This window comes from Hemitrygon akajei, chromosome 1 (genome assembly GCF_048418815.1).
Source record: "Hemitrygon akajei chromosome 1, sHemAka1.3, whole genome shotgun sequence".
Lineage (NCBI taxonomy): Eukaryota > Metazoa > Chordata > Chondrichthyes > Myliobatiformes > Dasyatidae > Hemitrygon > Hemitrygon akajei.
The window spans coordinates 173,653,270-173,680,465 of record NC_133124.1 but is presented as its reverse complement, the minus strand read 5'-3'; the positions used below and the strand labels follow the sequence as shown (position 1 = coordinate 173,680,465).

Here is a 27,196-nt window from a genome sequence, read left to right as displayed (position 1 = left end):
CAGGGCAACACTTGTTACTAAATAAATGATTTAGTTATCCTCCTGCTGAAATTTGCAGACTATTTCTGTGTACTCTCCAGAGTATTGCTGTACCTATATGATAACTGATCCCCATACTTACACTGCACAGTTAGTGTGAGGGTCTGCTCCGATGAAACAGATGGGTATCTGACTCTGCAGGTGAGATTTTGCCCGTGGTGTTTGAGCGCTGGGGTCATGGTCAGGACAGAAGTATATGTCAGAGTGTTGTGCCACCGAGTTACACTGCTTGAGACGGATGGTGGTACATCCGTGGGGGTGACCCAGGTTAAGGTGGGTGAAGTTCCATTACACGTGGTGTTGAAGATGCAGGTTATGTCCACAGACTTTCCTTCAACAAATTCAGCAGCGAATATCGTGGGTTTATCTGTGAAATCTAACAGAGAGAAATGAATCCTTTTAGTTCAATATCACCAGATGCATCAGTTCAGATAGAAATCCCAGCCCCACAACAGGAAAGGTGTTTACGGGATGATCCCTGAACAATGAGGGTAGAGTGTGAGGGAAAGTTGAACAGTGTGGGGTTCATTACTGTTCTGAAAGCTGTTGAGAGGGGAAATGGGAAACAGAGTCCTCCACTGAGAGCCACAATATCACACAGTCACTGATACATCCAGTGGGGTACGTCCTTCCCCAAACAGTGAGACATGGGCCAAGTGGACTTGGTCAAGGGGGAGATGTTCAAAAAGTTCAAATTAAATTTATTAGCAAAGTACATATACAGGTTGTTACAATGTACTGTGATACCGTGAGATTCATTTTCTTGCAGGCATTTGCAGGAAAAAAGAAATCAAGTCAAATATATAAAAATCTACACAAACAGAAAAAGACTGACAATAAAAAGACAAATTGCAAATTCAAAAAAATACAGTACTGAAAACGTGAGTTGTAAAGAGTCCCTGAAAGTGAGCCTGTAGGACATAGAATCAGCTCAGAGCAGAGGTGTTTGAAGTTATTCACACCATTCCAGGAGACTGGTGTTTAAAGGGTAATAACTGTTCTGGAACTGGGTGGTATGGGACACAAGGCTTCTGTACCTCCTGCCCGATATTAGTAGTGACATCAGGGCATGGCCTGGATGATGGATAAATACACAATGGACGAAGGAATGGAAGGAAGTGCAGATGGTCGGGATGGAGAAGGAGTGGAGGGTCGCGGGGAAGCCAAACTCTGCCACATGAGAGGTACCTAGTTTGGAAAGAAACTGCATGTAACTCTGAGAACCTCTTGTGTCCATGACAGTGGTACTTCAATATGTTTGGGAACATAAACTGGCTTTCATGACATAGTAACAGTCGGTACGCTGAAGGTACAGAGGTTGCTTCAGGAATGAATGTGAAGTTTCCTGAAAACTGGGAGCTGTGGCGAAGTGAATATGGACCCAGCACAAGTTTATATTATTCCCCACTGACTGCTGAATGCCTGCTGTTGAGTGACCACACAGAACACCTACCAGAAACACGGAGCCGCGTGGCAGGGAGATAGTTGTAACGATCACTTCCGGTAAACTCAATCCTGAAAAAGTATGGCCCTTCATCTTCCTGTGTGATGTTGTCGATAACCAGGGAACAGTCATCATCATTCAAGTCTCCAGACAGACGGGTCCGATGCTGAAACTTCTGCATCTCCTGACTGTGATCTCTGGAGTGAAAGGCTATACGACGATTTCCCTGTATTTCACTGTTATACCAGATACCAGTCCTCGGCTCCTCATGCAGATTTGATGGATAATGGTAGTGGCATGGAATCTGGGCACACAAACCTCTCTGTGCTGTCACATGTAATGGTCTGTCAGCTGTCCACTCAGTCGACACTGTGCCTGAGGAGAGAATGAACAATCTTTGGTAATGGACGGCTTGTGAGCACATCGGACTTGATAACCACTCCCTGTATCACTCCTGCACTGTGGCTGTGGACATGGTGCGTACTAAGTGTGAGAGACACAAGGAAACCCACCAGGCCTCCTCATGGTTGGAGGGGACCTGTTAGTCGGGGGGGGGGGAGGATGAGTGGTGCAGGTTCATTTTGTTTTGCCTCATTGGCTCAGGAACAAAAAAGTTGGTCTCTCACTGTCAGGAAGAATCAACGATAAAGGTGTCATCTAACAGTGCAGGAAGAAATGGAGTGGCCAAAACTGGTCTGCGTTCCTCTGTTGGGAATCACTTCCTGTTTGCTCTTTAATGTGTCATTGTCTCTGCTCCTTCCATCCATCTACTACACTGGATCCGTCAGATCTTATGGATCTAGGAATGAATGTGGATCATTATTATGTAAGGGATCCCTGTGGAACTCCCACAGGTACAAGGATGCCGACGTGCCTGTGACTGAGTACCACAGATGCTGGTGACAGACAGACTGCAGTAGGGGCCTGTTCTGACAGTTCCCACACTAACAGTGCAGCTTTCTCACAACCTGTCCCTGTCAACAATGCAGCAATCCCACACACTGTCCTGCTCGTACTGCAGCCCAGTCAACGTGTAACGTCACAGTACATCATACTGCGGCGATGTGAATCTGCTGGAACATAATATGCCATGAGTAATGGATTTAGCAAAATACATCTGTAAAGGGGATTTCTTCTTTTTCTTTGTTACTGTGTATGTAATCAAAATGGCTTCTTTGTTTTCTTAAAAGTAGGAATGCTTCTTTGTTGCGAGAGAGTGCTGGAAGCTTGTTCGGGTTAAAATTTACTGATAACGAGAATAGTATTCCTTTGTAAACCAATTGGGATTAATGTTGTTCTTTCTTCTGAGTCTGTAAGCTATTGTTGGCGGGCTTTTGGGGAGATCGGCGCGAGGGGGTGAGAGAGAGAGGACGCGATGCTGTAAACGGGGTGAGGAATGGACCCGGGAGGGGGGGGGGTGTCCAAGGCCAGGAGGTACCCCGAGGAGAGGAGACGAAGATAGATGTGCTTGGTTGACCACTTCGGGTGGTCCTGAGCTGCAAGTCGAGGAGTTCGGAGGGGATCGAATGGTGGCCAGAAGACTTCAGTAATTGAGCTCCAACTGTTGTGCACGAAGTGGTTTGGACTTTGATAAGTTTGGCGCCTTTTCTTTATTTTTTTTCCCTTCATATATACTGTTATCGTTATTAATCACTTAGTTATAGTAACCTTTATAAATTGTACTCATTTAGTTGCATATGGTGTACTGTCTGTTTTTGGGCGAGGCGGGGACATCACCCAGCATCCACACCAGCTGATTACCCAGTTTGGCGGGGCCGAAGGCGGCTCCCCTTAGACGAGAACGAGCTGAGCGAAGAAGTTATGGAGAGAACTGTGGGGGATATGAATCTGTTGGAGGTGCTCAATGTAACTCCCTGGGTTGCCTCAGGCTCGCTCAGCTCGTTCTCATCTAGGGGGAGCAGCCTTCGGCCCCGCCAAACTGGGTAATCAGCTGGTGTGAATGCTGTGTGATGTCCCCGCCTCGCCCAAAAAACACAGACAGTACACCATATGCGATTAAATGAGTACAATCTATAAAGGTTACTATAACTAAGTGATTAATAACGATAGTAAATATGAAGGGAAAAAAATAAAGAAAAGGCGCCACACTTATCAAAGTTCAAACCACTTTGATCACAACCGTTGGAGCTCAATTACTGAAGTCTTCTGGCCACCATTCGATCCCCTCCGAACTCCTCGACCCGCCGCCTGGGACCAACCACGGTGGTCGACCAGATGCTCCACACAAATCTGTCTTCGTCTCCTCTCCTCACCGAAAACCTTGGGCCTCGGACCCCCGCTCGGGGTCCGTTCCGTCGCCCAGTTTCCAGCATCGCGTCCTCTCTCTCTCACTCCCTCGCGCCGACTGCCCAAAATGTCCGCCAACAATCAGTTTACAGACCCACAAGAAAGAATAACATTAATCCCAATTGGTTAACAAACAAATAGAATTCACGATATCAGTAATTTTAACCCAAACAAACTTCCAGCACTTATCATAACAAAGAAGCATTCCTACTTTTAACAAAACAAAGACGCCATTTTGATTACATACACAGTAACAAAGAAAAAGAAGAAACCCCCTTTACACTTTCCCCACTACACCTGACTCAGTGGGAGAAGGGCCAAAGGTCTCTTCCTCAATCGAGGGAAAGTCAGCAAAAGGCAGCATGCACCACACATCCAGCACATTATCTAACGAATCTGTATTCTTCCTCATTTCTGCGATCGGTAGCTGCTGTTTGATCTTCTCCAAACGGAAACACGTGGCCTGCATTGCTCCTGCGATCTCTTCACTTCATATTCTCCTGAGGCAAATCCAAATACCAAGAGATCATCCACATCTGCCAAAACTCCAAACATCTCCACATCCCCCATGGTCTTCCATATGCCCTGCAGGAAGGTTGCAAGGGCTCCGGAGATACCCTGTGGCATCTTTTCGGACCGGAAGAATCCTAGGGAACTTATAACGGCCGTCTTCTCCTTGTCGGCCCCACTCATCGGGATCTGGCAACATCCACTCCTCAGATCCAGCACCTTAAACCACTTTGCACCACTCAGACAGGCCATCGCCTCTTCGGCCCTTAGGGCCATATTCTGGTCACTGACAGTGCGGCTCTTCAGCGCAATATAATCCTCACACATGCTGCCTACGTCTTCCACGGCTTCAGGGGCCAGTCGCTGCAACCTCTCTCTCACCGAGGTGTCTTCAGCGGTCAACTCCCCTCCCTGGTGGTATTTCGCAGCGTCCACTAAGAGGGTCTCACCCTCAGATACTTCCCCCAGGCCGTACCACCACCGGCTCTTGTTTGAATTCGGTACTGGCCCAATGCTGCTACACACATCCGCACAAGCAGCTCGAAACTCTGGGTGCATCGACAATGTCTCCAAACAACGCTCACCCGCCTCCTCCGGGCAGGCCCCCAAGCGCACCAGCAGGATATTGGTTCTCTCCAGAACCGAAACGCTGCCCGTCTCAACAGGGTCCGGACACATCAGCATTAACGATTCACGAACCTCAGTCACCTCCACATTTGCCTCTAAGAATTCCGTTTTCACTGACCAACAACCGTCGTCTAGATAATCACCGGCACTTGTACCCCAAATCTCCAGTGCCCTCAATGTCGTCAAGGGTAAATGCTTCCAATAACGGTTATAAAACAAATTGTACAGCAACTTAACCGGCGCCCCGGTGTTGAGGATGGCTTTAACTTGACTTCCATCCATCTGTAACAACACCTGTGCGCTTTGGTCCCTCTAAGCCTTCAGGAAAAGGGTCTGCTCCTTTCGGGAGTTCCTTGGTACATTGCTGGGAACGTGCTCCCACAGAGACACCAAGCCGTTCTCCCACAGGGCCTCCTCTATGTTTCCCGACACCTGTCGGATCAACTGAACAACTGAGGGAGGAGCTGATCCCCTGGCACCCCAAGCAATTTATCTGCCCCCCCTAGCCAAAAGGGATACCCTAAAAACTTTCCACCAATCTCCTGCCACGGATATGATAAGCCCCCCAGCTGCGGCATTTGACTTCCAGTCAAACCACACGCATTTTCCAACACTTGCCCGGAACTGGCAGCTGTCACTTCGAGGTAATTGTACCCGACAGTTCTAACAACGCCACCAGCCCGCCTACTCAAACTTCCAACCAATTCCTGTCGCTTTCCCTCAGCCAAGCACTGCCACTCACCCAACAACTGAGAGGTCCGCTCCGCTCACGTCTCCGGCCCTTTAGGGCTGGACATTATGCCAACAACTGGGCGGAGCCCACCACTGCTGAAACATCCCAACCTGTCTCTCCTCACTCTCCGAACAATACGGACAACCCATGGTCCCACCACCATTTCGTCAGCGTTGGTCGGAACTCGAACAACGCCCTCCGGGCTACCAACAGCAGCCACCCCACCCAACACACGTGCAGCGATAACCAGCAATCGCACACCCACAAAGGCACACCAGCTCTTCGCCTTCCAATATAACTCGGAGTCCTGCCATGTGCAAAAGTTCGCTGATGACACGGCCATAGTGGGGTGTGTCAGGAATGGACAGGAGGAGGAGTATAGGAAACTGTTACAGGACTTTGTGATATGGTGCAACTCAAACTACCTGCGTCTCAATATCACCAAGACCAAGGAGATGGTGGTGGACTTTAGGAGATCTAGGCCTCATATGGAGCCAGTGATCATTAATGGAGAATGTGTGGAGCAGGTTAAGACCTACAAGTATCTGGGAGTACAGTTAGACGAGAAGCTAGACTGGACTGCCAACACAGATGCTTTGTGCAGGAAGGCACAGAGTCGACTGTACTTCCTAAGAAGGTTGGCGTCATTCAATGTCTGTAGTGAGATGCTGAAGATGTTCTATAGGTCAGTTGTGGAGAGCGCCCTCTTCTTTGTGGTGGCGTGTTGGGGAGTAAGCATTAAGAAGAGGGACGCCTCACGTCTTAATAAGCTGGTAAGGAAGGCGGGCTCTGTCGTGGGCAAAGTACTGGAGAGTTTAACATCGGTAGCTGAGCGAAGGGCGCTGAGTAGGCTACGGTCAATTATGGATAACTCTGAACATCCTCTACATAGCACCATCCAGAGACAGAGAAGCAGTTTCAGCGACAGGTTACTATTGATGCAATGCTCCTCAGACAGGATGAAGAGGTCAATACTCCCCAATGCCATTAGGCTTTACAATTCTACCACCAGGACTTAAGAACTTTTTAAAAGCTAGTATTAATGCTTTTTGAGATAGTGATTTAGATGCATATCATATTTTTTTACTGAGTTAAGTATTGTATGTAATTAGTTTTGCTACAACAAGTGTATGGGACATTGGAAAAAAGTTGAATTTCCCCATGGGGATGAATAAAGTATCTATCTATCTATCTATCTAATTTAAAGAGGGCGATCACACAGCTTCCACAGAAATCAATCCCGGACGAGCACCCCACAATGTAACCCCCTGGGTCGCCTCAGGCTCGATAAGCTCGTTCTCGTCTAGGGGGAGCAGCCTTCGGCCCCGCCAAACTGGGTAATCAGCTGGTGTGGATGCTGTGTGATGTCCCCGCCTCGCCCAAAAACAGACAGTACACCATATGCGATTAAATGAGTACAATTTATAAAGGTTACTATAACTAAGTGATTAATAATGATACAGTATATATGAAGGAAAAAAAATAAAGAAAAGGCGCCAAACTTATCAAAATCCAAACCACTTCGTGCGCAACTGTTGGAGCTCAATTACTGAAGTCTTCTGGCCACCATTTGATCCCCTCCGAACTCCTCGACTCGCAGCTCAGGACCACCCGAAGTGGTCAACCAAGCACATCTATCTTCGTCTCCTCTCCTCGGGGTACCTCCTGGCCTCGGACACCACCCCCTTGGGGTCCGTTCCTCACCCCGTTTACAGCATCGCGTCCTCTCTCTCTCACCCCCTCACGCCGATCTCCCCAAAAGCCCGCCAACAATAGCTTACAGACTCAGAAGAATGAACAACATTAATCCCAATTGGTTTACAAAGGAATACAATTCTTGTTATCAGTAAATTTTATCCCAAACAAGCTTCCAGCACTCTCTCGCAACAAAGAAGCATTTCTACTTTTAACAAAACAAAGAAGCCATTTTGATTACATACACAGTAACAAAGAAAAAGAAGAAATCCCCTTTACACATCACGATACATTCCTCCCGACTATTGGGACTATCTACAATAGGCGCCACCTCAAGAAGGCAACGCCCATCGTCAAACATCCCCACCATCCGGACTGTGTCCTGTTCTCACAGCTCCCATTGGGCAGGAGGGGCAGAAGCCTGAAGGCCCACATCACCAGGTTCAGGAACAGCTCCTTCCCTTCAAACATCCCGATCTTGATCAAACACAACCACTCCCTCAGTATCGCAACACCGTCACCACTTCACATTACAATGGGCTTCTTTTGTTTCAGTTGTGTTTTTTCTTGTAAACTTGTGTTATAATTTGTTGTTCCTCTGAATGTTGTGCATCTCGTGTTAATGTACCTGTGATGCTGCTGCAAGGAAGTTTTTCATTACACGTGCAGACATGGACTTGAGCGTCTGATGATAAACTCCACTTTAACACACATGACTCTGAATGTGTGACACTCCACTATCTACAGTGCAGTGTTCCTTCTGCACCTCCCTTTTTCTGTTACAAGTTTATTCACACAAAAATAAACAAAATACAAACGTACAAGACGGTGAACAAGTTCCAATTAAAATATGTTAATCAGCCAAACCCCTGGGGTGGGAGGGAAACCGTTCCCGAAAATCCCTGAGTGTACCCAGAGTAACACATGCTCTCTCTCCAAGGACAGCCGGGCGTGAACATATCCCCGTAACAGGGAGGGGCAGAGAGTTGGCCTCGGCCGAGCAGACCCCTTAACTGTCTTCCGCCCGGACATAGGAATGGCCAACTTGGCCAAGCCCACCAGTGGATCCTCCGAAAGGACCTGCCCCTTCCGTACTGGGTGCCTGTATATCAGGAGCACAGGGCTGAAGTGCAAACAAAACCTGAGGAACAACCCCGCTGGGGGGTAAAAACAGACCGCCAAGGCATGTCTCATCCACAATTGAAGGCAAGGAAGTGAAATGTCGCTCTTACAAGAACAGCCTGGGTGCATCACGAAAAGGGACTGTGAGCTTCGCACCGCGGGTACCACCCTATCTTCATGATCAGTGACAGAGGAAAGGCCACCACCCCAGGATCCAGAATCCCTCCCAGAGACAGGTCCTGAGGCGGGACAGGGCAGGTCTCCCACTCACTACCACCACCCAGTACCGTATAATCCGATCTCAGAGCAGACACCCCACTGATCCTCCTGGAGTTTGATCAGAGAACAGGAGCCGTCCGGGAAATGTTCATCTCTACACATTTGTCACCCTCCCCGGTAACAACATTATCAGAGCCTCTCCCTCCTCGCCTGTTGAGACTCCCTCCTTCTGAATAACTGAGCAGAATGGTGATCCGGGAATACTCCGGTTCCCCTCATGCACCGGGTCCGGACTCCCTCCATATCGGAGGCTCCCTCAGACTCAGGCACCACTTTCCGTACCCCGGCCTCCCCAGGCCTTTGCTGAATCTCAGACACCACAGGGCCCTTCGGGCCGGGTTCAGGAGGAACCTCCTGCCCCTCTCCTCCGGGGGAGAGGCCTCGAGATGGTTGTTCTTCACGTTCCCTTCAGTCACCTGAACCCACCCCTCAGTGTCATCCACGCCGCGCCCATCCCTGACTTTCACCACCACTGGTGGGTGGGGGGTGGGTGCGGGAGTTTGACAGGAGGGGGATCAGCAGGAGTAGGGGCAGCTCGGGAAGGCTCCGCAGTGCTGCCCTCTGCCTCTGAAGTGAAGTTAGCGGCCCTTCGAGTATGTCCAAAGTCTTTACAGGCACGTCGTCGCGGTACTATAATAATGCCCCTCAAATTGCACCTGAAAGCCCCCATCTGCATCCCCCACCCCGTTCCAGTTGCATCAGCAAGCGGCGCTGAAATGAGAAAAGGTGATCAAACCCCTGCGGAGGTGTCCTGTACCACACTGGGGTTGTATTTGACCGCACCAAGAGAGCGCAGCTGGGGAGGAGGGTCGTACCAGGGATATTGGAGGTGGGTGTTGGAAATAATAACCAACTTCACAAGCACCAACATCAACTCCACCGTCACACCCGTGGTTTCACACATTTCCACCGTCAGCAAGACTGAACCTACACTGTTGAGTTGTCACTGACTATTCTTATCGAGCCAGTGATGTCTCTGTGAAGCTGTTCACCAATCAGCCGGGCTCTCGCCCCACTGCCCCACACGTTCCATCCCCGAATGATCTAATTCCCACCGGTTAATCTTGTTAAAGCTGCTTCCACTACCCTGATGAGAGACTGACTAACGGAGAGAGGTTGAACTGGTTGGGACACTCTTCATCGGAGTGTATCATACAGGGTGATCATATTGAGGTGTATAAAATCATAACGGACAGAGACGGGGTAAAAGTTCAAAGTCTTTTTCCCAGAGTTGGGAAATCAAGACCACAGAGGCACAGGTTTAAAGTGATGGGGGAGAGATTTAATAGGGAATCGAGGAGCAATTTCTTCTCCCAGAAAGTGAACAATATAGAAGACCATAAAACTATAACACACAGAAGTAGAATTAGGCCATTCAGCCCATCGAGTTGTTCCACCATACTCACACAATGGAATTCTCAACCCCATTCTCCTGCCTTCTCCTTGTCACCTTTGAGGTCCTTTCTAATTAAGAAACTATCAGCCTCTGCTTTTAAATAAACCGAATGAATTGGCCTCCACAGTTGTCTGTGGCAAGTCATTCTACAGATTCACCACACTCTGGCTGAAGAATATCCTCCTCTTCTCTGTTCTAAAGGGAAGATACTGTTCAGAGATAGTGGCGTCTAGTCTGAGACTCTGCCACGATAGGAAACGCCACTCTATGAGGAACAAGTTGCCAGAGGAAGTTGTTGAGGCAGGTAGATTAACAACATATGGACAGGAACTTGGAGTGGAGATGTTTAGAAGGATATGGGGCAGAGGTGGCCAAATGTCGAGATGAAGGGTCTCCACCCAAAATGTTTATTCCCCTCCAGAGATGCTTGCTGACCTGCTGTATTCCTTCAGCATTTTGTGTGTGTTGCTCAAAATTTCCTACACCTGTAGAAAATTTTCCATTTGTGAATAATTTAGATGAGAATCTTTGTCGGCAGGAACAATTTGGGCTGCAGGGCCTCTTTATGAGTTGTACGACTCTGGCTCTTTCAGCTAACCAGCCAGACACACGGCCCAGCCCCCTACTGAGCCCTGAGTACCCTGGTTAGTGTCACACCAGCCAGACTAGAGGAAAATCAGGGATTTGCTGCCCGAGCTGCTGCTGATTTACCTTGAAGAAGTGGCAGGAGGAAGTACACCTTTCCGATTGTTCTCAGATCCAGCATATTCTGTCAGTTTTCCACCCTTAGACTGAAAAAGAAAGTAGTTACAATGAATCTCCTGCAAACTGCTGTGATTCCAACATCAGTGTGAGGGACAAGATTCCCAGTCTGTACCACACTATTCCCATTAGTAATCCCACACACTACTAATTCATTCAGTTTTAATGTTGTATTGAGCATTTTAAAGGGAGCTTTGAAAACAAGGACACATGTAAGAGGAACTGGGTTCCAGTGAACCAGAAGGGAACAGGAAACTGACAAAAAGTGGTGAAAGGAGCGTTTGACACATTGCATGTATTGGTCAGGACGGTGAGAACTAAAGTTAGAATGTTTTCTTAAAACTGTTCAATGTGTTGGTAGATTGCACTTGGAGCATTTTGTGCTGTTCTGGTCACCCAGCTACAGGAAGAATGTCATTAAACTGGAGAGAATGCAGGAAAGATGTTACCAACATTAGAGTGTTTGAGTTAGAAGGAGAGACTGGACTGGCTGGGACAGTTTTCCCCAAAATGGGAGAGGTTATTAATGATTAAAATCCATGAGGGGAAAGATTTCAGGCTCAGCTGAGGATCTTGGTCCAAGCTTTAATTGAGAGGGATGCAGACATAACACTGGGGTATTCTACTCATGAACTGCCTAACTGACAGTGTGACACTCCCTCAGTACTGTCCCTTTGACAGTGTGACACTCCCTCAGTACTGTCCCTCTGACTGTGTGATACTCCCTCAGGCCTGTCCCTCTGACAGTGACACTCCCTCAGTACTGTCCCTCCAACAGTCTGACACTCCCTCAGTACTGTCCCTCTGACAGTGTGACACTCTCACAGTACTGTCCACCTGAAAGTGTGACACTCCCTCAATACTGTCCCTCTGACAGTCTGACACTTCCTCAGTACTGACCTTCTGACAGTGTGACACTCCCTCAGTACTGTCCCTCTGACAGTGTGACACTTCCTCAGTACTGTCCCTCTGACAGTGTGACACTTCCTCAGTACTGTCCCTCTGACAGTCTGACACTCCCTCAGTACTGTCCCCCTGACAGTGTGACACTCCCTCAGTACTGTCCCTCTGACAGTGTGACACTCCCTCAATACTGTCCCTCTGACAGTCTGACACTTCCTCAGTACTGACCTTCTGACAGTGTGACACTCCCTCAGTACTGACCTTCTGACAGTGTGACACTCCCTCAGTACTGTCCCTCTGACAGTGTGACACTTCCTCAGTACTGTCCCTCTGACAGTGTGACACTTCCTCAGTACTGTCCCTCTGACAGTCTGACACTCCCTCAGTACTGTCCCCCTGACAGTGTGACACTCCCTCAGTACTGTCCCTCTGACAGTGTGACACTCCCTCAATACTGTCCCTCTGACAGTCTGACACTTCCTCAGTACTGACCTTCTGACAGTGTGACACTCCCTCAGTACTGTCCCTCTGACAGTGTGACACTTCCTCAGTACTGTCCCTCTGACAGTCTGACACTCCCTCAGTACTGTCCCCCTGACAGTGTGACACTCCCTCAGTACTGACCTTCTGACAGTGTGACACTCCCTCAGTACTGTCCCTCTGACAGTGTGACACTTCCTCAGTACTGTCCCTCTGACAGTCTGACACTCCCTCAGTACTGTCCCCCTGACAGTGTGACACTCCCTCAGTACTGACCTTCTGACAGTGTGACACTCCCTCAATACTGTCCTTGTGACAGTGTGACAATCCCTCAGTACTGTCCCTGTGACAGTGTGACACTCTCTCAGTGCTGTTCCTCTGACAGTGTGACACTCCCTCAGTACCATCCGTCTGACAGTGTGACACTCCCTCAGTACTGTCCCTCTGACAGTGTGACACTCCCTCAGTACCGTCCCTCTGACAGTGTGACACTTCCTCAGTACCGTCCCTCTGACAGTGTGACACTTCCTCAGTACCGTCCCTGTGACAGTGTGACCCTCCCTCAGTACCGTCCCTGTGACAGTGTGACACTCTCTCAGTGCTGTTCCTCTGACAGTGTGACACTCCCTCAGTACTGTCCCCCTGATAGTGTGACACTTCCTCAGTTCTTTCCCTCTGACAGTGTGACACACCCTCAGTACTGTCCCTCTGACAGTGTGACACTCCCTCAGTACTGTCCCTCTGACAGTGTGACACTCCCTCAGTACTGTCCCTGTGACAGTGTGACACTCCCTCAGTACTGTCCCTCTGACTGTGTGACACTCCCTCAGTATTATCCCTCTGACAGTGTGACACTCCCTCAGTACTGTCCCTCTGACTGTGTGACACTCCCTCAGTACTGTCCCTCTGACAGTGTGACATTCCCTCAGTACTGTCCCTCTGACAGTGTGACTCTCCCTCAGTACTGTCCCTCTGACAGTGTGACATTCCCTCAGTACTGTCCCTCTGACAGTGTGACACTGCCCCTTTGCTGTCGCTTGAATGATTTTTCCTGTTCCTTCTCACTGGTCTTTCGAAGTACAAAGCTTTTTACATGGACAGAGTGCAGTGTAGATTAAGGAGTGTGTTGTTCTGACTCGAGGTACTGAGTTATGCAGAGAGGTTGTGTATTTTGGGATATATTCACTGGAGCCTAGGGAAATGCGGGATATTTTCTAGAGGTACATAAATTCATGAGGGGCAGAGATAGGATGAATAAGCCCAGTCTTTTACCAGGTCCACTAAATTAAGAACCAGAAGGCTCCTGTTTTAGGTAAGAGGGCAGAGATTTAATGGAACCTGAAGAGACAAGTTTTTCACTCAGTCGGTGTTCTGACCCTGGAACAAGCTACCAGTGAAACTTCATGAGGCAGTACAATTACACTTAAAATGCAGTTATGGGAAAATGCTAACAAATGGGACTGGCTGAGTCAACATGCATTGGATGGGCTGAACGGCCTGTTCCTGTGCTGTTTGACTCGACCATCGTTCGACAGTGTGACACTCTTTGAGCACTGACTCTGCGGTGGTTTGTCTGATGTGCGACACAGTCCACTGAGGTACGGTGGCATCGTGGTTAGCACAACACTTTACAGTACCAGTGACCAGGGTTCCATTCCCACTGCTCTCTGTAAGAAGTTTGTACATTCTGTTTAGCTTCCTCATACATGGTGAAAGAGGCATACAGTATACTTCCCTTCATGTGTCAGTGTGCACAATATCAGAGTTGGGATGATATGTTGCAATGTTACAAGCCTCCGGTCAGACTGCACTCGGAGAACTGCGTGCAGTTACAGTCATCACACTATACAGAGGAAGTTATTGTGCTGCAGAGAACTCAGTGGGGATTCACCAAAATGCCTCCTCCTGGTTTGGAGGGGATCCATTTTCTTTTCTCCCCCTCACTCTCCTCCTCTCTCCCTCTCTATCTCACACCTCTCCATCCCCTCTCTCCCTCTCGCCTCTCCCCCCCTCTGGGGTGAAGGAGGACAAGGGGTTACCTGATAGGAATAGAATGCTAGGAGAGGCACAGAGAGGGTTGATCACTAGAATGTATTTTTGTCATGGTGAGGTGTCAGCAACAAGAAGATGCTGGGTGCAGGTGCCAACGAGGGGTTTTAAAGGGGGTCTGAGGGGAAATTATTTTCTGCCTGTTGATTACTGAATGCATTGCCAAAGGGGTTCCAGGCAGATACATTCAGTATGTTTAAGAGGCATTTGAATAGACACTAGAATGGGCAGGAACAGAAGGATAAAGCGGGCAAAAGGGCAGAGGGGATGGCAGGAATGTGGTGGCATGGTGGATCTATTCCCGGATAAAGCCAAGAATTGAGATCCACAACCAAGTCCACCAATAAACACGATGTAGAGCCCCACAAAGTCCACCAATGATCAGACTCTGTACAATGTCTCACATCACCAGTTCTTGCCAGAGTTGGCTACAAGCATGGAATTACATACCCAGGATCAGTCCACTGCTCGTCTCCAGAGTTAATCAGACAGACACTTCAGGGGTCACTGCCCTCTCCTGCAGCAGCTTCACTGTGTGGATAAAATTGTTGAAGAGAACACTTTTAATCAGGAAAGGGAAACAAAATGAGGAAGTATTCACAAATGATTAACTCATTCAATCCAACAGTGACATTATTTTTGCTTAGCCTAGGGTCTGCTGCACTGTGGGATAGGACTCTCAGGCAGAGCCCTCCCTCTCTCTGTAACCCCACTCTGGACCACACACCCCTCCCTGTCTATGCAACCCGACCCCCTCTGGACCAGTTGTCTCATCCAAATTTCAGAGTCTTTTGATCAATAAATAGGGATGATGAGGACAATCCAGCTGATAGTTTTGAAAAGACAAGTGATGCGAGACCACGTCAGGATTGAAGGTGCAGCCCAGCTAGGTTAATTGGCCATTTTAAACCGTTCTGACTGAACAGCTATTCAGTACAGTCTGAGAGGAACTGACGGGAATTTACGAATAGATTGTGGGTGTTGGGATCACCCCGTAAACTGTCAGATTTAGACTCGATGGGCCAAATGTCTCCAACGTCCTAAGGAGATACGGAACTGTAAACAGACTGGACTGAGAGTTTGTTGAGCAACAGGAAAGAATTAAATCTGAAAATGTTGTCTTTCAGAATGAATGGAAGTGCAGAGTGGATCAGATCACTGAACTGTTCCCACAACCTATAGACTCACTTTCAAGGACTTTTCATCTCATGTTCTCGATATTTATTGTTTTTTTTCTCTTTTCTATTTGCACACTTTGTTCTCTTTGCACACTAGTTGACTGTCCATTCTTTTGGGTGTGATCTTTCATTGATTCTATTGTGCTTGTTGGATTAACTGTGTATGCCCTCAAGAAATTCAATCTCAGGGTTGCATATGGTGACACATATATACTTTGATAATAAATTTATTTTAGTTTTGCCCTTTTGAAGTGCATTCTCTTTATGAACATATGTTAATGACTGAAAATTTTGCACTGGACAGAGTTTGCAAGCTGACAGGTGAAGCGAACTTGGAGAAGTGGTGGATCGAGAGGAGGATTGTGGGAGAATTCAAGGAGATAATTATAGTATGGGGAGGTAGCAGAGAAGGAACAAGTGTAAGCTTTTACAGAGAAAAGAGAAGTGCTAAATGCAGGGAGGAAGAAAGAAAAGAGGATGCAATTCTGCAAGCCGTGCTAGAAAGGGGAAAGATTCGGAGAAAATGTGCGTACATCATCACAGGGGGCAAGACAGGTGAAGAAGTGGTCAGAGAAATGTTTTGAATTGTGGCAGAAATGAGAGATGGCTTTAATGAGAGGGTGGTGAATCTGAGCAATTCATTGCTCCAGATGGGGTCGAAGTCATAGAATATATTCAAAGCAGAGGTTGTTAGGATCTTGATTAGTCAGGGTGTCAATGGTTACGGGAAGAAGGCAGGAGAATGGGGGTTGAGAGAGATAATAAATCAGACAGGATGGAATGGCGGAGCAGACTCAATGGGCCGAATGGTCTATTTCTGCTTCTCTGTCTTATGGACTTATGGTCACAGTGAAGCATTCTGAAAACCTAGTACAGGGGTTCCAAACCTTTTTTATGCCATGGACCCCGACCATTAACCAAGGGTCCACAGACCACAGTGTTTAGTCTGGTCATCACATTTTGGGGAAATGTCAGTGTGTGTGGTAGAGATAAACTGAAATTATTCCAGATTGAGGGAGCTCAGTTCTTTGGGTTGAGTGGAGAACAATTCTGAGGGTCTCTCGTGATGAGGGTGGAGAAGTAAAAAAAATGCAAAGAACTAGACACAAGGCTCAACTATCCTCAGTGGATAACTGCACACCCTCCAGCACACTCATACATCAAACCACTGGTTACACGTCCACAGGGACAAGCAATAATTTTAACCTTCACAGCTTTGGGTTCAGTTTCATCATGAACTTCCTTCTCTATTCGAATCATAGAAAGCATGTTGACCGGATGCATCACGGCTTGGTACAATAACCGCTCTGCCTGTGACCGCAAGAAACTTCACATCACAGAAACAAGCCTCCCCTCCATGGCCTCTGCCTACACTTCCTGCTGCCTGAGTAAAGCAGCCAGCATTGTCAAAAACCCCACACACCCCGGACACTCTCACCTCTCCCCTCTCCCATCAAGTCAAATTTATTGTCATTTCATTATATACATATTTACCATCAAACGATCTGATGTTTCTCTGGACCAAGGTGTAAAGCACAGTAGTACACATAACATACATGCACAATAACTTAAAGGTTAAAATCTACAGATGAATTAAGTATAAATAAACAAAGTAAATTTTATAAATTAAATATTATAAGGCTCAGACAGATTTGCCGGTGACACATTGAATGCGATACGGCAGGGAGTTCAGAAGCCTCTCTGTACTCCACATCATCATCGCTGTTGATGATGCCAACCAATGTTGTCCCATCTGCAAACCAGAGGACACAGTTTAAGTCACGGGTCAGGACTGTGAATTCCAGTGGACTGGGCACACAGCCCTGGAGAGTACCCGAGCTCAGAGTAATGGGCCCAGAGACATTGCTGCCTACATGGACTGAATGTGGCCTTTCTGTTAAGAAGTCCAGGATCCAGTTACTGAGGAAGGAGTTAAGACATGGTGAAAATAGCTTCCCCGTTATTTCCTGAGATACGATGGTGTTAAATGCCAAAATGAATTCTATAACAGCAGCCTGACATAGGAGACCCCATTTTCCAATCGGGGCAGCACAGAGTGGAGAGCAGAGGTCACTGATCATCAGTGGATCAATTCAAGGGAAAGGCAAACTGGAAAGGGTCCAATGTGGCCGGGATTAAGGCTTTAATGCGTTTCATGACCAGCCACTCCAAGCATTTCATAATGGTTGATGTTAATGGCACCGGACAATGGTCACTTTGACAGGTTACCGTCACCTTCTTTAGAACTGGACTGAACGTTGCCATCCTGAAAACTGAGGGGACAATAAACATTTCCAGAGAGATGTTGAATATATTCATCAGCACCTCAGTTATCTGGGCTGCGCAGTCTTTTGGAACCTGACCTGGTCTATTATGGGGCCCGGCAGCTTTGCGTGAGTTGACTTGGCCAGGGTCTTCCTCACCTCAGCTTCTGCCAGATGGAGTGTTTGTTCCACTGGTGGGAGGGTGCCTTCCTCGCCTGCACTTTCCTCTGTGCATCAACCTGGGTGTAAAAGATATTCAGCCTGTCGGGGAGTGAGGTGTCCTGGTCACTGATGCAGAGTGTAGACTTGTGGCTTGTAATCCTCAGAATTCCATGAAACCACAGACCATAAGTTACAGGAGTAGTATTAGGCCTTTTGGCCCAGCAAATCTGCTCCACCAATCAATCATGGCTGATTCTTTTTTCCCCTCCTCAGCCCCACTCCCTGATGCTCTCCCTGTAACCACTGATGTCGTGTCCAATCGAGAACCTATTAAACTCTGCCTGAAATACACCCGTCAACCTGGTCTCCACAGCTGCCTGTGGTAACAAAGTCTAATCATTCACCACCATCTGGCTAAAGAAATTTCTCCACATTTCTGTTTCAAATGGACTTCCCTCTATCCTGGTGCTGTGCCTTCTTGTCCTCGACTACCTCACCATAGGAAACATCCTTTCCACAGCTACTCTGCCTAGGCCTTTCAAAGTTCAAAAGGTTTCTAAGTGATGCCCTTTCATCCTTCTAAGTTTTAATGAGTACAGACCCAGAGCTGTCAAATGTTCCTTGTACAATAACCCTTTCATTCATAGAATCATACTTGTGAACCTCCTCCAAACCCTCTCTAATGCTGGCACATCTTTTCTCAGATCAGGAGCACAAAACTGTTCACAGTACTGAAGGTGAGGTCTCACCGGTGCCCTATAAAGTCTCAGCATCACATCCCTGCTCTTATGTTCTAGACGTCTTGAAATGAATGTGAACATTGCATTTGCCTTCCTCACCACCGACTCTACCTGCAAGTAAACCTGTGGGTATTCTACACAAGGATTCCCAATTTACTTGGCATCTCAGGTTTTGGATTTTGTCCAAGTTTAGAAAATAGACTGTACATTCATTTCTACTACCAATGTACATGACCATACATTTTCCAACATTGTATTTCATTTGAAACTTTCTTGCCAATTCTCCTAATCTGTCTAATGCCTTCTGTAGCCTTTTGACTTCCTCAAAATTACCTGATCCTCCACCTATCATCACATCACCTGCAAACTTTGCAAGAACTCTATCAAATCCATCATTCAAATGTTAGACATAGAATGTACAAAGCATCGGTCCCAACACAAACCCTAATGGAAGACCACTTGAAGCAGCAGCCAACCAGGAAAGGTTCCTTTATTCCTAGTCTTTGCCTCCGGCCAATCAATCACTGCTTTATCCATCTCCAATCTTTCCTGCAATACCATGGATTCATAGCTTTTTAAGAAGCTTCATGTGTGGCTCCTTGTTAAAGGCCTTCTGTAAATCTAAGTGCACAATATCAACTGATTCTCCTTTGTCCATCCTGCTTGCTTATTCTGCATTCTGCATTCTGTTATTGCTTTATCTTGTTCTACTACAATGCACTGTGTAATAATCTGATCTGTAGAAACAGTATGCAACACAAGCTTTTCAGTGTGTTGGTATATGAGACAATAATACACTGATTTCAGTACCAATGTTAGTTTTTAAATAGTTATGGATAAAGACAGTGCAGGACCACAGGCTTAAATCTGAAACTGGAGTAGGTTTGACTAGGAGAGCATCAGGCAGGATCTAGCTGGGGTTGACTGGTATGTGGAAGGCTTTTAGAAGGGCCATAACAAGAGTAAAGGGCAGCATTTTCCTCTGAGAGTGAAGGGTAAATATCCAAGTTCAAATCTGAATCTGAATCAGGATTATTATCACTGACATATATCACCAGATGTGTTGTTTTGTGCAACAGTACTGTGTAAAACAGAAGAAATATAGTAAAAATTAACAAATATGGTGGGGTAGTGTTCATGGGTTCATGGACTATTCAGAAACCTGACATCAAAGGAGAAGAGGCTCTGACTAAAACGTTGAATGTGGGTCTATTCAGTCTCCTGTACCTCCTCCTCGAAGGCAGCAATGAGAAGAGGGCATGTCCTGAATGGTGAGGTTCCCTCATGATGGATGCTGCCCTCTTGAGGCATCACCTTTTGAAGATGTTCTCGATAGTGGGGATGGTTGTGCCTGTGATGGAGCTGGCTGAGTCTAGAACCCTCTGCAGCTTTTTACAACTTTCTGCATACCAGACGGTGATGCAACCAGTCAGAATGTCCTCCACGGTACATCTGTAGAAACTTGCTCGAGTGGTTGGTGACACTCCAACTCTCCTCAAACTCCTATTGAAGTATTTCTGTTCATCAACATCTCAGAGCTCTGTGTGAGGGAGCTGAGAAGAAAGTGAAAACTCCAGTTATCCTCTGCCTTCACAACTCTTCCCATGGATTGTCATGAGGCAAAAATCATCCCACTCTCTAAGGAGGGAGAGATAAAACAGGGAACTATAGAGCTCTCTGCCCAATGTGATGGACAATTCCGTGACCTTTGCCTGGTCACAAATATTCCATCATTTGCTGCTTCTTGCAATTTGAAAATATTGTCATTGTAGCCAAGCTTCCATAATATAATTCTCCATGGATTAATATGGCTCTCTGAGGTGGGTGGCTCTCGAACACGGGATATCAGACACCAAGGAAGATCTAAGCTACTCACACAAAATACTGTGGGAACTCAGCAGGTCAGACAGCATCTGTGGAAATGAATAAACATTTCAGGCAAGACCCTTAATTAGGACTGTAAAGGAAGGGTTGAGAAGCTGGGGGAGAGGTTTACAATCTGGCAGGTGATAGGCAAGTCCAAGTGAGGGGGTAGATGGGTGAGTGGGGAAGGGTGAATGAAGAAAGAATCTGGGACGTGATAGGTGGAAGAGATGAAGGGAAAAAGGTGGAATCTAATAGAACAGAGTGGGCCACGGAAGAAAGGAAAGGTGGTGGGGAACGATAGCGAGGTATTGGACAGGTCATGTGGGTGGGGCAGCGAAAGAGAAGTGGCTTAGGGGGCCACCAGTATGTGTAATGAGGAATACAACTAAAAAGCAGAGGTGGGGGGTGACAGAGGGGAATGGTTACCAGAAGTTAGAGAAGGGCAACACGGTATCATAGTGTCAGCATAGCATATTACAGCACCAGTACCTGGGGGTCAGTCCGTGCTGCTGTCTGTAAGGAGTCTGTATGTCCACTCTGTGACCTCATGGGCTTCCTCTGAGTGCTCTGGTTTCCTCCCACAAAGACGTTCAGGTGAGGGTGAGTAAGCTGTGGGCATGTGATGTTGGTGACACTCGCGGGCTGCCCCCAGCACAATCCTTGGACTGTGTTGGTCATTGACACAAATGGAATATTTTGATGTTTTGATGTACAAGTGACAAATAATCTTCATTTTGAGAAAGTTATGCTCAAGCCATCAGATTGGAATATGAGGTGTTGCTCCTGAAACCTGAATTTGGCCTCGAGCCATGGACAGACATGTCGGTGTGGAATGGGAAGTATGAAAAGGAGGATACAAAGAAGGCAATCGCTTCTCCATCACTTTCCACTACCTGGGGATGCCCCCAAAACCTGACAGCCAATGACGAATGCTTGATGTGTGGTCACTGGGAACCATTGAAGCCAATGTGCACACACCTCAGTCACCACATGAACGACAGCAGTTCAAGGTAGTGGGACAACTCTACCTTCCTGTTAGGTCAGAACCCACATACCGAATAAGAAGAGAACACATCGGCGATTGTGGACCCAATTGATTTCAGTGGCCTCTATTTCCCTGTGCTCTGATTGGTCAGAAATACACTCGGGGTACCTCCTGTATCAAATAGAGTGACCACTGAGTGTATGTTCATCATCTTCTGCTGCTGTAGCCCATACACACAAGGTTTTATATGTCGTGCATTCAGAGATGCTCTTCCCCAAGCCACAGTTGTAATTTCTCTCATTAAGAAGACATTTTACCCACAGAACGGCCACTCACTGGATTTTTTTGTTTTGTTTTTCACATCTTCTCTGTAAACTGGAGAGTCTGTTGTACATGAATATCCCAAGAGAGCAGCAGATTCTGATACTCAAACCACCCCATCTGGCACCAACAATCATTCCACGGTCAAAGTCACTTCGATCACATTTGAATTGAACCACACATTGCAATGAACCCGATCACAAGCTGTATCGGCCCTTGCCCTTCCCTTGGACAACATCGGTGGCATGGAGAAGGGAGATTTGCAGCATGGGCAGCTGCCGGTTTCCCATACAACCCTGCTTGGAAACTGTCCAAGGTGCAAATCCATAGTATCTCGAGACTAACGGATGCCTACATAAGTGTTGTTTACACTTGAAAGCTGTGATCTCACAGTCTATATTCTTTACTGTGATCTCATGGACTGTATTCTTTATTGCGATCTCATGGACTGTATTCTTTACTGCGATCTCACAGACTGTATTCTTTACTGCGATCTCACAGACTGTATTCTTTACTGTGACCTCAGAGACTGTATTCTCTACTGTGATCTCACGGACTGTATTCTTTACTGCGATCTCACAGACTGTATTCTTTACTGTGATCTCACAGACTGTATACTTTACTGTGATCTCACAGTCTGTATTCTTTACTGTGATCTCACGGACTGTATTCTTTACTGCGACCTCACAGACTGTATTCTTTACTGTGATCTCACGGACTGTATTCTTTACTGCGATCTCACAGACAGTATTCTTTACTGTGATCTCACAGACTGTATTCTTTACTGCGATCTCACAGACTGTATTCTTTACTGTGATCTCACAGACAGTATTCTTTACTGTGATCTCACAGACTGTATTCTTTACTGTGGTCTCACAGACTTAAGAATGAAAATTGGAGAGCCTGAAGGGCCATTGGAAGGCCTTGGCGGATAGGATTAAGGAAAACCCCAAGACGTTCTACAAGTATGTGAAGAGCAAGAGGATAAGATGTGAGAGAATCGGACCAATCAAGTGTGACAGTGGAAAAGTGTGTATGGAACCAGAGGAGATAGCAGAGGTACTTAATGAATACTTTCCTTCAGTATTCACTAAGGAAAAGTATCTTGGTGATTGCTGGGATGACTTGCAGCAGACTGAAAAGCTTGAACATGTAGATATTAAGGAAGAGGATGCACTGGAGGTTTTAGAAAGCACCAAGTTGGATAAGTCACCAGGACTGGATGGGATGTACCCCAGGCTACTGTGGGAAGCGAGGGAGGAGTTTGCTGAGCATCTGGCATTGATCGTTGCATCATCAATGAAGATGGGGGAGGTTCTGGAGGATGGGAGGGTTGCAGATGTTGCTCCCTTATTCAGGAAAGGGAGCAGAGATAGCCCAGGAAATCATAGACCAGTGAGTCTTACTTCAGTGGTTGGTAAGTTGATGGAGATGATCCTGAGAGGCAAGATTTATGAACATTTGGAGAGGCATAATATGATCAGGAATGGTCAGCATGGCTTTGCCAAAGGCAGGTCGTGCCGATTGATTTATTTGAGGATCTGTCTAAACACATTGCTGAAGGTAGTGCCATAGATGTAGTGTACATATATAGATTTTAGTAATGCATTTGATAAGGTACACCATGCAAGGCTTATTGAGAAAGCAAGGAGGCCTGGGATCCAAGGAGACATTGCTTTGTGGATCCAGAACTGGCTTGCCCACAGAAGGCAAAGTGTGTATGTAGATGGGTCATATTCTGCATGGAGGCTGGTGACCAGTGGTGTACCTTAGGAATCTGTTCTGGGACCCCTCTTCTTTGTGATTTTCATAAATGACATGGATGAGGAAGTAGAGGGATGGGTTAGTAAATTTTGTGATGACACAAAGGTTGGGGGTGTTGTGGACAGTGTGGAGTGCTGTCAGAGGTTACAGCGTCACATTGGTAGGATGCAAAACTGGGCTGAGATGTGACAGATAGAGTTCAAGCCAAATAAATGTAGTTCATTTTCAAATATGATGTCCGAATATAGTATTAATGGTAAGATTCTTGGCAATGTGGAGAATCAGAGGGATATAGGGGTCCGAGTCCATAGGAGACTCAAAGCTGCTGCGCAGGTTGACTCTGTCATTAAGAAGGCATATGGAGCATTGGTCTTCAATCGTGGGATTGAGTTCAGGAGCCGGGAGGTAATGTTGCAGCTATATAGGGCCCTGGTCGGACCCCACTTGGAGTACTGTGCTCAATTCTAGTTGCCTCACTATGGAAAGGACATGGAAACCATAGGATGAGTGCAGAGGAGATTTACAAGGAGATTTGCCTTGATTGGGGAGCATGCCTTATGAGAATCGGTTGAGTGAACTCGGCCCTTTCTCCTTGGAGTGACAGTGGATGAGAGCTGACCTGATATGAGTGTACAAGATAATGAGAGGCATTGATTGTATGGATAGTCAGAGGCTTTTACCCAGGGCTGAATTGGCTAGCACGAGAGGGCATAGTTTTAAGGTGCTTGGAAGTAGGTATAGAAAAGATGTCAGGGTTAAATTTTTTAAGCAGAGAATGGTGAGTGCATGGGAATGAGCTGCCAGCGGCCGTGGTGGAGGCGGAAACATTAGGGTCTTTTATGAGACTCTGGATGGGCACATGAAGCTTAGAAAAATAGAGGGCTATGGGTAAGCCTAGGTAGTTCTAAGGTAAGGACAAGTTCGGCACAGCTTTGTGGACCAAAGGGCCTGTATTGTGCTGTAGGTTTTCTATCTTGCTATGTACTCTTTACTGCAATCTCACAGACTGAATTCTTTATTGTGATTTCACAGATTGTATTCTGTACTCTGTGATTTCACGGTAGAAAAATTCCAATAGCTAGACACCTTGTTTCATATTTGGACAAGGTAAGAAAGTTAGCAGGTCCCTGTCAAACCCTACAAAATTTAGTGATGCACCAGATAAACCATTCTAATGGCTTGGGTTGGCAATGGTTTGGCCCATGATCACAAGAAACTGCCAAGAGTTGTGGACATACAGTAGCTCAGCACATCTCCGAAACTACTTTTCCCTCCATGGATTCAGTCTACACTTCCTACTGACTCAGTAATCAAGGACCCCACCCTCCTTGGACATACTCTTTTGCAGCCCCTTCCATTGGGTGGGAGAGATGAAAGCCTTAAACACGTACAGTATCAAAAGCTTCAAAGGCAGATCCTATCTCACCTTTGTAATAAGATTAAATAGTTCCTCAGCTGTTACACCTTATTCTGAATTGTTATTGTTTTACCTTGATTTGCCTCGATGCACTGTGTAAGAATTTAATCTTTTTCAACAAGCTTTTCCCTGTATCTCGGCACATGTGACAATAGTAAACCAATACCAATACACGAGGATCCCATTCTATTCTCCCACTTTCCCAATGACTACCCCCACCCTCAGATTCTACCGCTCACACACACTCTGTCCAATCCCAATTGCAAGTCCACAGTGAACCGAGCAGTCCATTCGTACACAGAGCAAGACCAGACAATATTCAGATACCAGAGACGGCAGACGCTGGGATATGGAGCACTCGCCATCTGCTGGAGAATTTAGCGAGTCCAGCAACATGTTTGGTGGGGAAGGAATGGTCAACGTCTCACGTCTAGACCCTGTATCAGAACTCAGAGTGGACGGAGAGAGAGTACTCAGGGTGAATGGGGTGGTCGGGTCCAGAGGTGGTTAAGAAGATTGGCTTTATTTGTCAAATGTACATTGAAACAACCAGTGAAATGCGTCATTCCCGTCAATGAGTAACACCGTCCGAGGATGTACTGGGGCAGCCCGCAAGAGTCACCATGCTTCTACCGTCAGCATAAAATGCCCACAACTTACAAACCCGAACTCGTGAGTCACAGGAATGTTGGAGCAAAACTGGAGCACACGGAGGAAGCCCACACGGTTACGGGGAGAACATAAAAATTACTTTCCGCGGTGGAAATTGCACCCCCCCCCCATAAGTGATTGGAAGGGAGGTGGTGAGAGAGAGGTTGATGATGGGAAGTGAGACTTTAGCGGAAGTGGTATGTAGATTCTGTACAAAGGAAACGCTGAGAATTACACGTCTGATTCCGCCTACTCCAATTGAATGAGTAATTAGACTTTCCCTTTTCAGCTGAACCCACTCCCCTTCCGATCCAACTCCAGTCTGTCTATTTTTCCTCTCTTCCCTCTCCACCAGGCAGTCAGCCCGGTCAAAACCTCCACTGTGCGTCTCCAAGACTCATGGATAGGTATCTTAGCCAACTTCAGGATTAGAATAACGAGCACATCGTCTTCCCTCCCTTCTCCCCTCTTTACTGGATGACCAAAGCTAACGAGGTTGGGGTAAAATGCATCCAGAAAGTGAGAAACAGCCCCGGAGATGTTTGAATAGGGGCTGCAGCCTCGCACACCCCCTGTTTATGTGGTACACGGTCTCTTCCAGCCTGTGGAATCAGCAGGTGGCTGGGAGATCCGTGTAGAAAGTGATGAACTTGTTGCAGAGCACAGCTCTATGGAGCACCCTGTACCCCAGGTCCCTGGTGTACATGGGAAGGACACCCCCGTAAATAAACGTCCACTGGGGACATGGCCACTCACCGCACCCGCCTCCACTCCCAGGTGGAAAAACTGACCGCGCTGCGTGTTAGGCCGCCGCGTATTTTTTTGGGGGGGTTTATTTTGGTGTAATATGTTTATTACAAATTTCGTTATACAATACAATCGGGAGTCTCGGATGGTATGTTGCTTCCCTGGTGCCGGGGTCCGAGACATCTCAGATTGGGTGCAGGTTATTCTCGAGAGGGAGGGCAAGAGTCCAGATGTTGTGGTCCATGTAGGGACAAATGACGTGGGTAGGATGAGTGAGGGGGTCCTGCGTAGGGAGTTCAGGTAGTTAGGTGCGAAGCTGAAGAGCAGGACCTGCAGGGTAACAATCTCAGGATTGCTACCTGTGCCACATACGAGTGAGGCAAGGAACAGGAGGATTATAAAGATTAATATGTGGCTGAGAGGATGGTGCAGGAGGGAGGGCTTCAGGTTTGTAGATAATTGGGTTTGTAAATAAAAGGTGGGATCTGTTCCGAAGGGACGGTTTACACCTGAACTGGAGCGGTACTAACATTCTGGCAGGGAAGTTTGCTAGAGCTTCTTGGGGGGGGGGGGTTTAAACTAAATTTGCAGGGGGCGGGGATCCAGAATGTGAGAGAGGATAGCGAGAGGAAGAATAAAGGACAGGTGGGGACTACATGGTTCCGGAATATTAAGTGTGTAGTAGAGAAAGGTGAGGCGGACAAGTGATAAGGAGGACACATGTACAGAGGGATGGTCTGACAGAACATGGAGTT

The 27,196-nt window shown here is 47.1% G+C and overlaps 2 protein-coding genes across 2 annotated transcripts in view; one reads left to right on the top strand and one right to left on the bottom strand.

Moving 5' to 3' along the window:
* Positions 1–14,857, bottom strand: part of LOC140736276 (myeloid cell surface antigen CD33-like) — a 34,656-nt gene extending 19,799 nt beyond the window's left edge. Inside the window, exons 1-4 of the mRNA XM_073062230.1 lie at positions 14,797–14,857; positions 10,864–10,943; positions 1,493–1,858; positions 122–415 (exon numbers count right to left, since the gene is read on the bottom strand). Coding sequence (XP_072918331.1) covers positions 122–415; positions 1,493–1,858; positions 10,864–10,918 — 715 coding nt within the window. The 5' untranslated portion in view covers positions 10,919–10,943; positions 14,797–14,857. The remainder of the gene's footprint in view (positions 1–121; positions 416–1,492; positions 1,859–10,863; positions 10,944–14,796) is intronic.
* The window catches only part of LOC140732449 (high affinity cGMP-specific 3',5'-cyclic phosphodiesterase 9A-like), a 208,445-nt gene that overhangs the window by 92,421 nt on the left and 88,828 nt on the right, over positions 1–27,196 (top strand). The window lies entirely within an intron of this gene.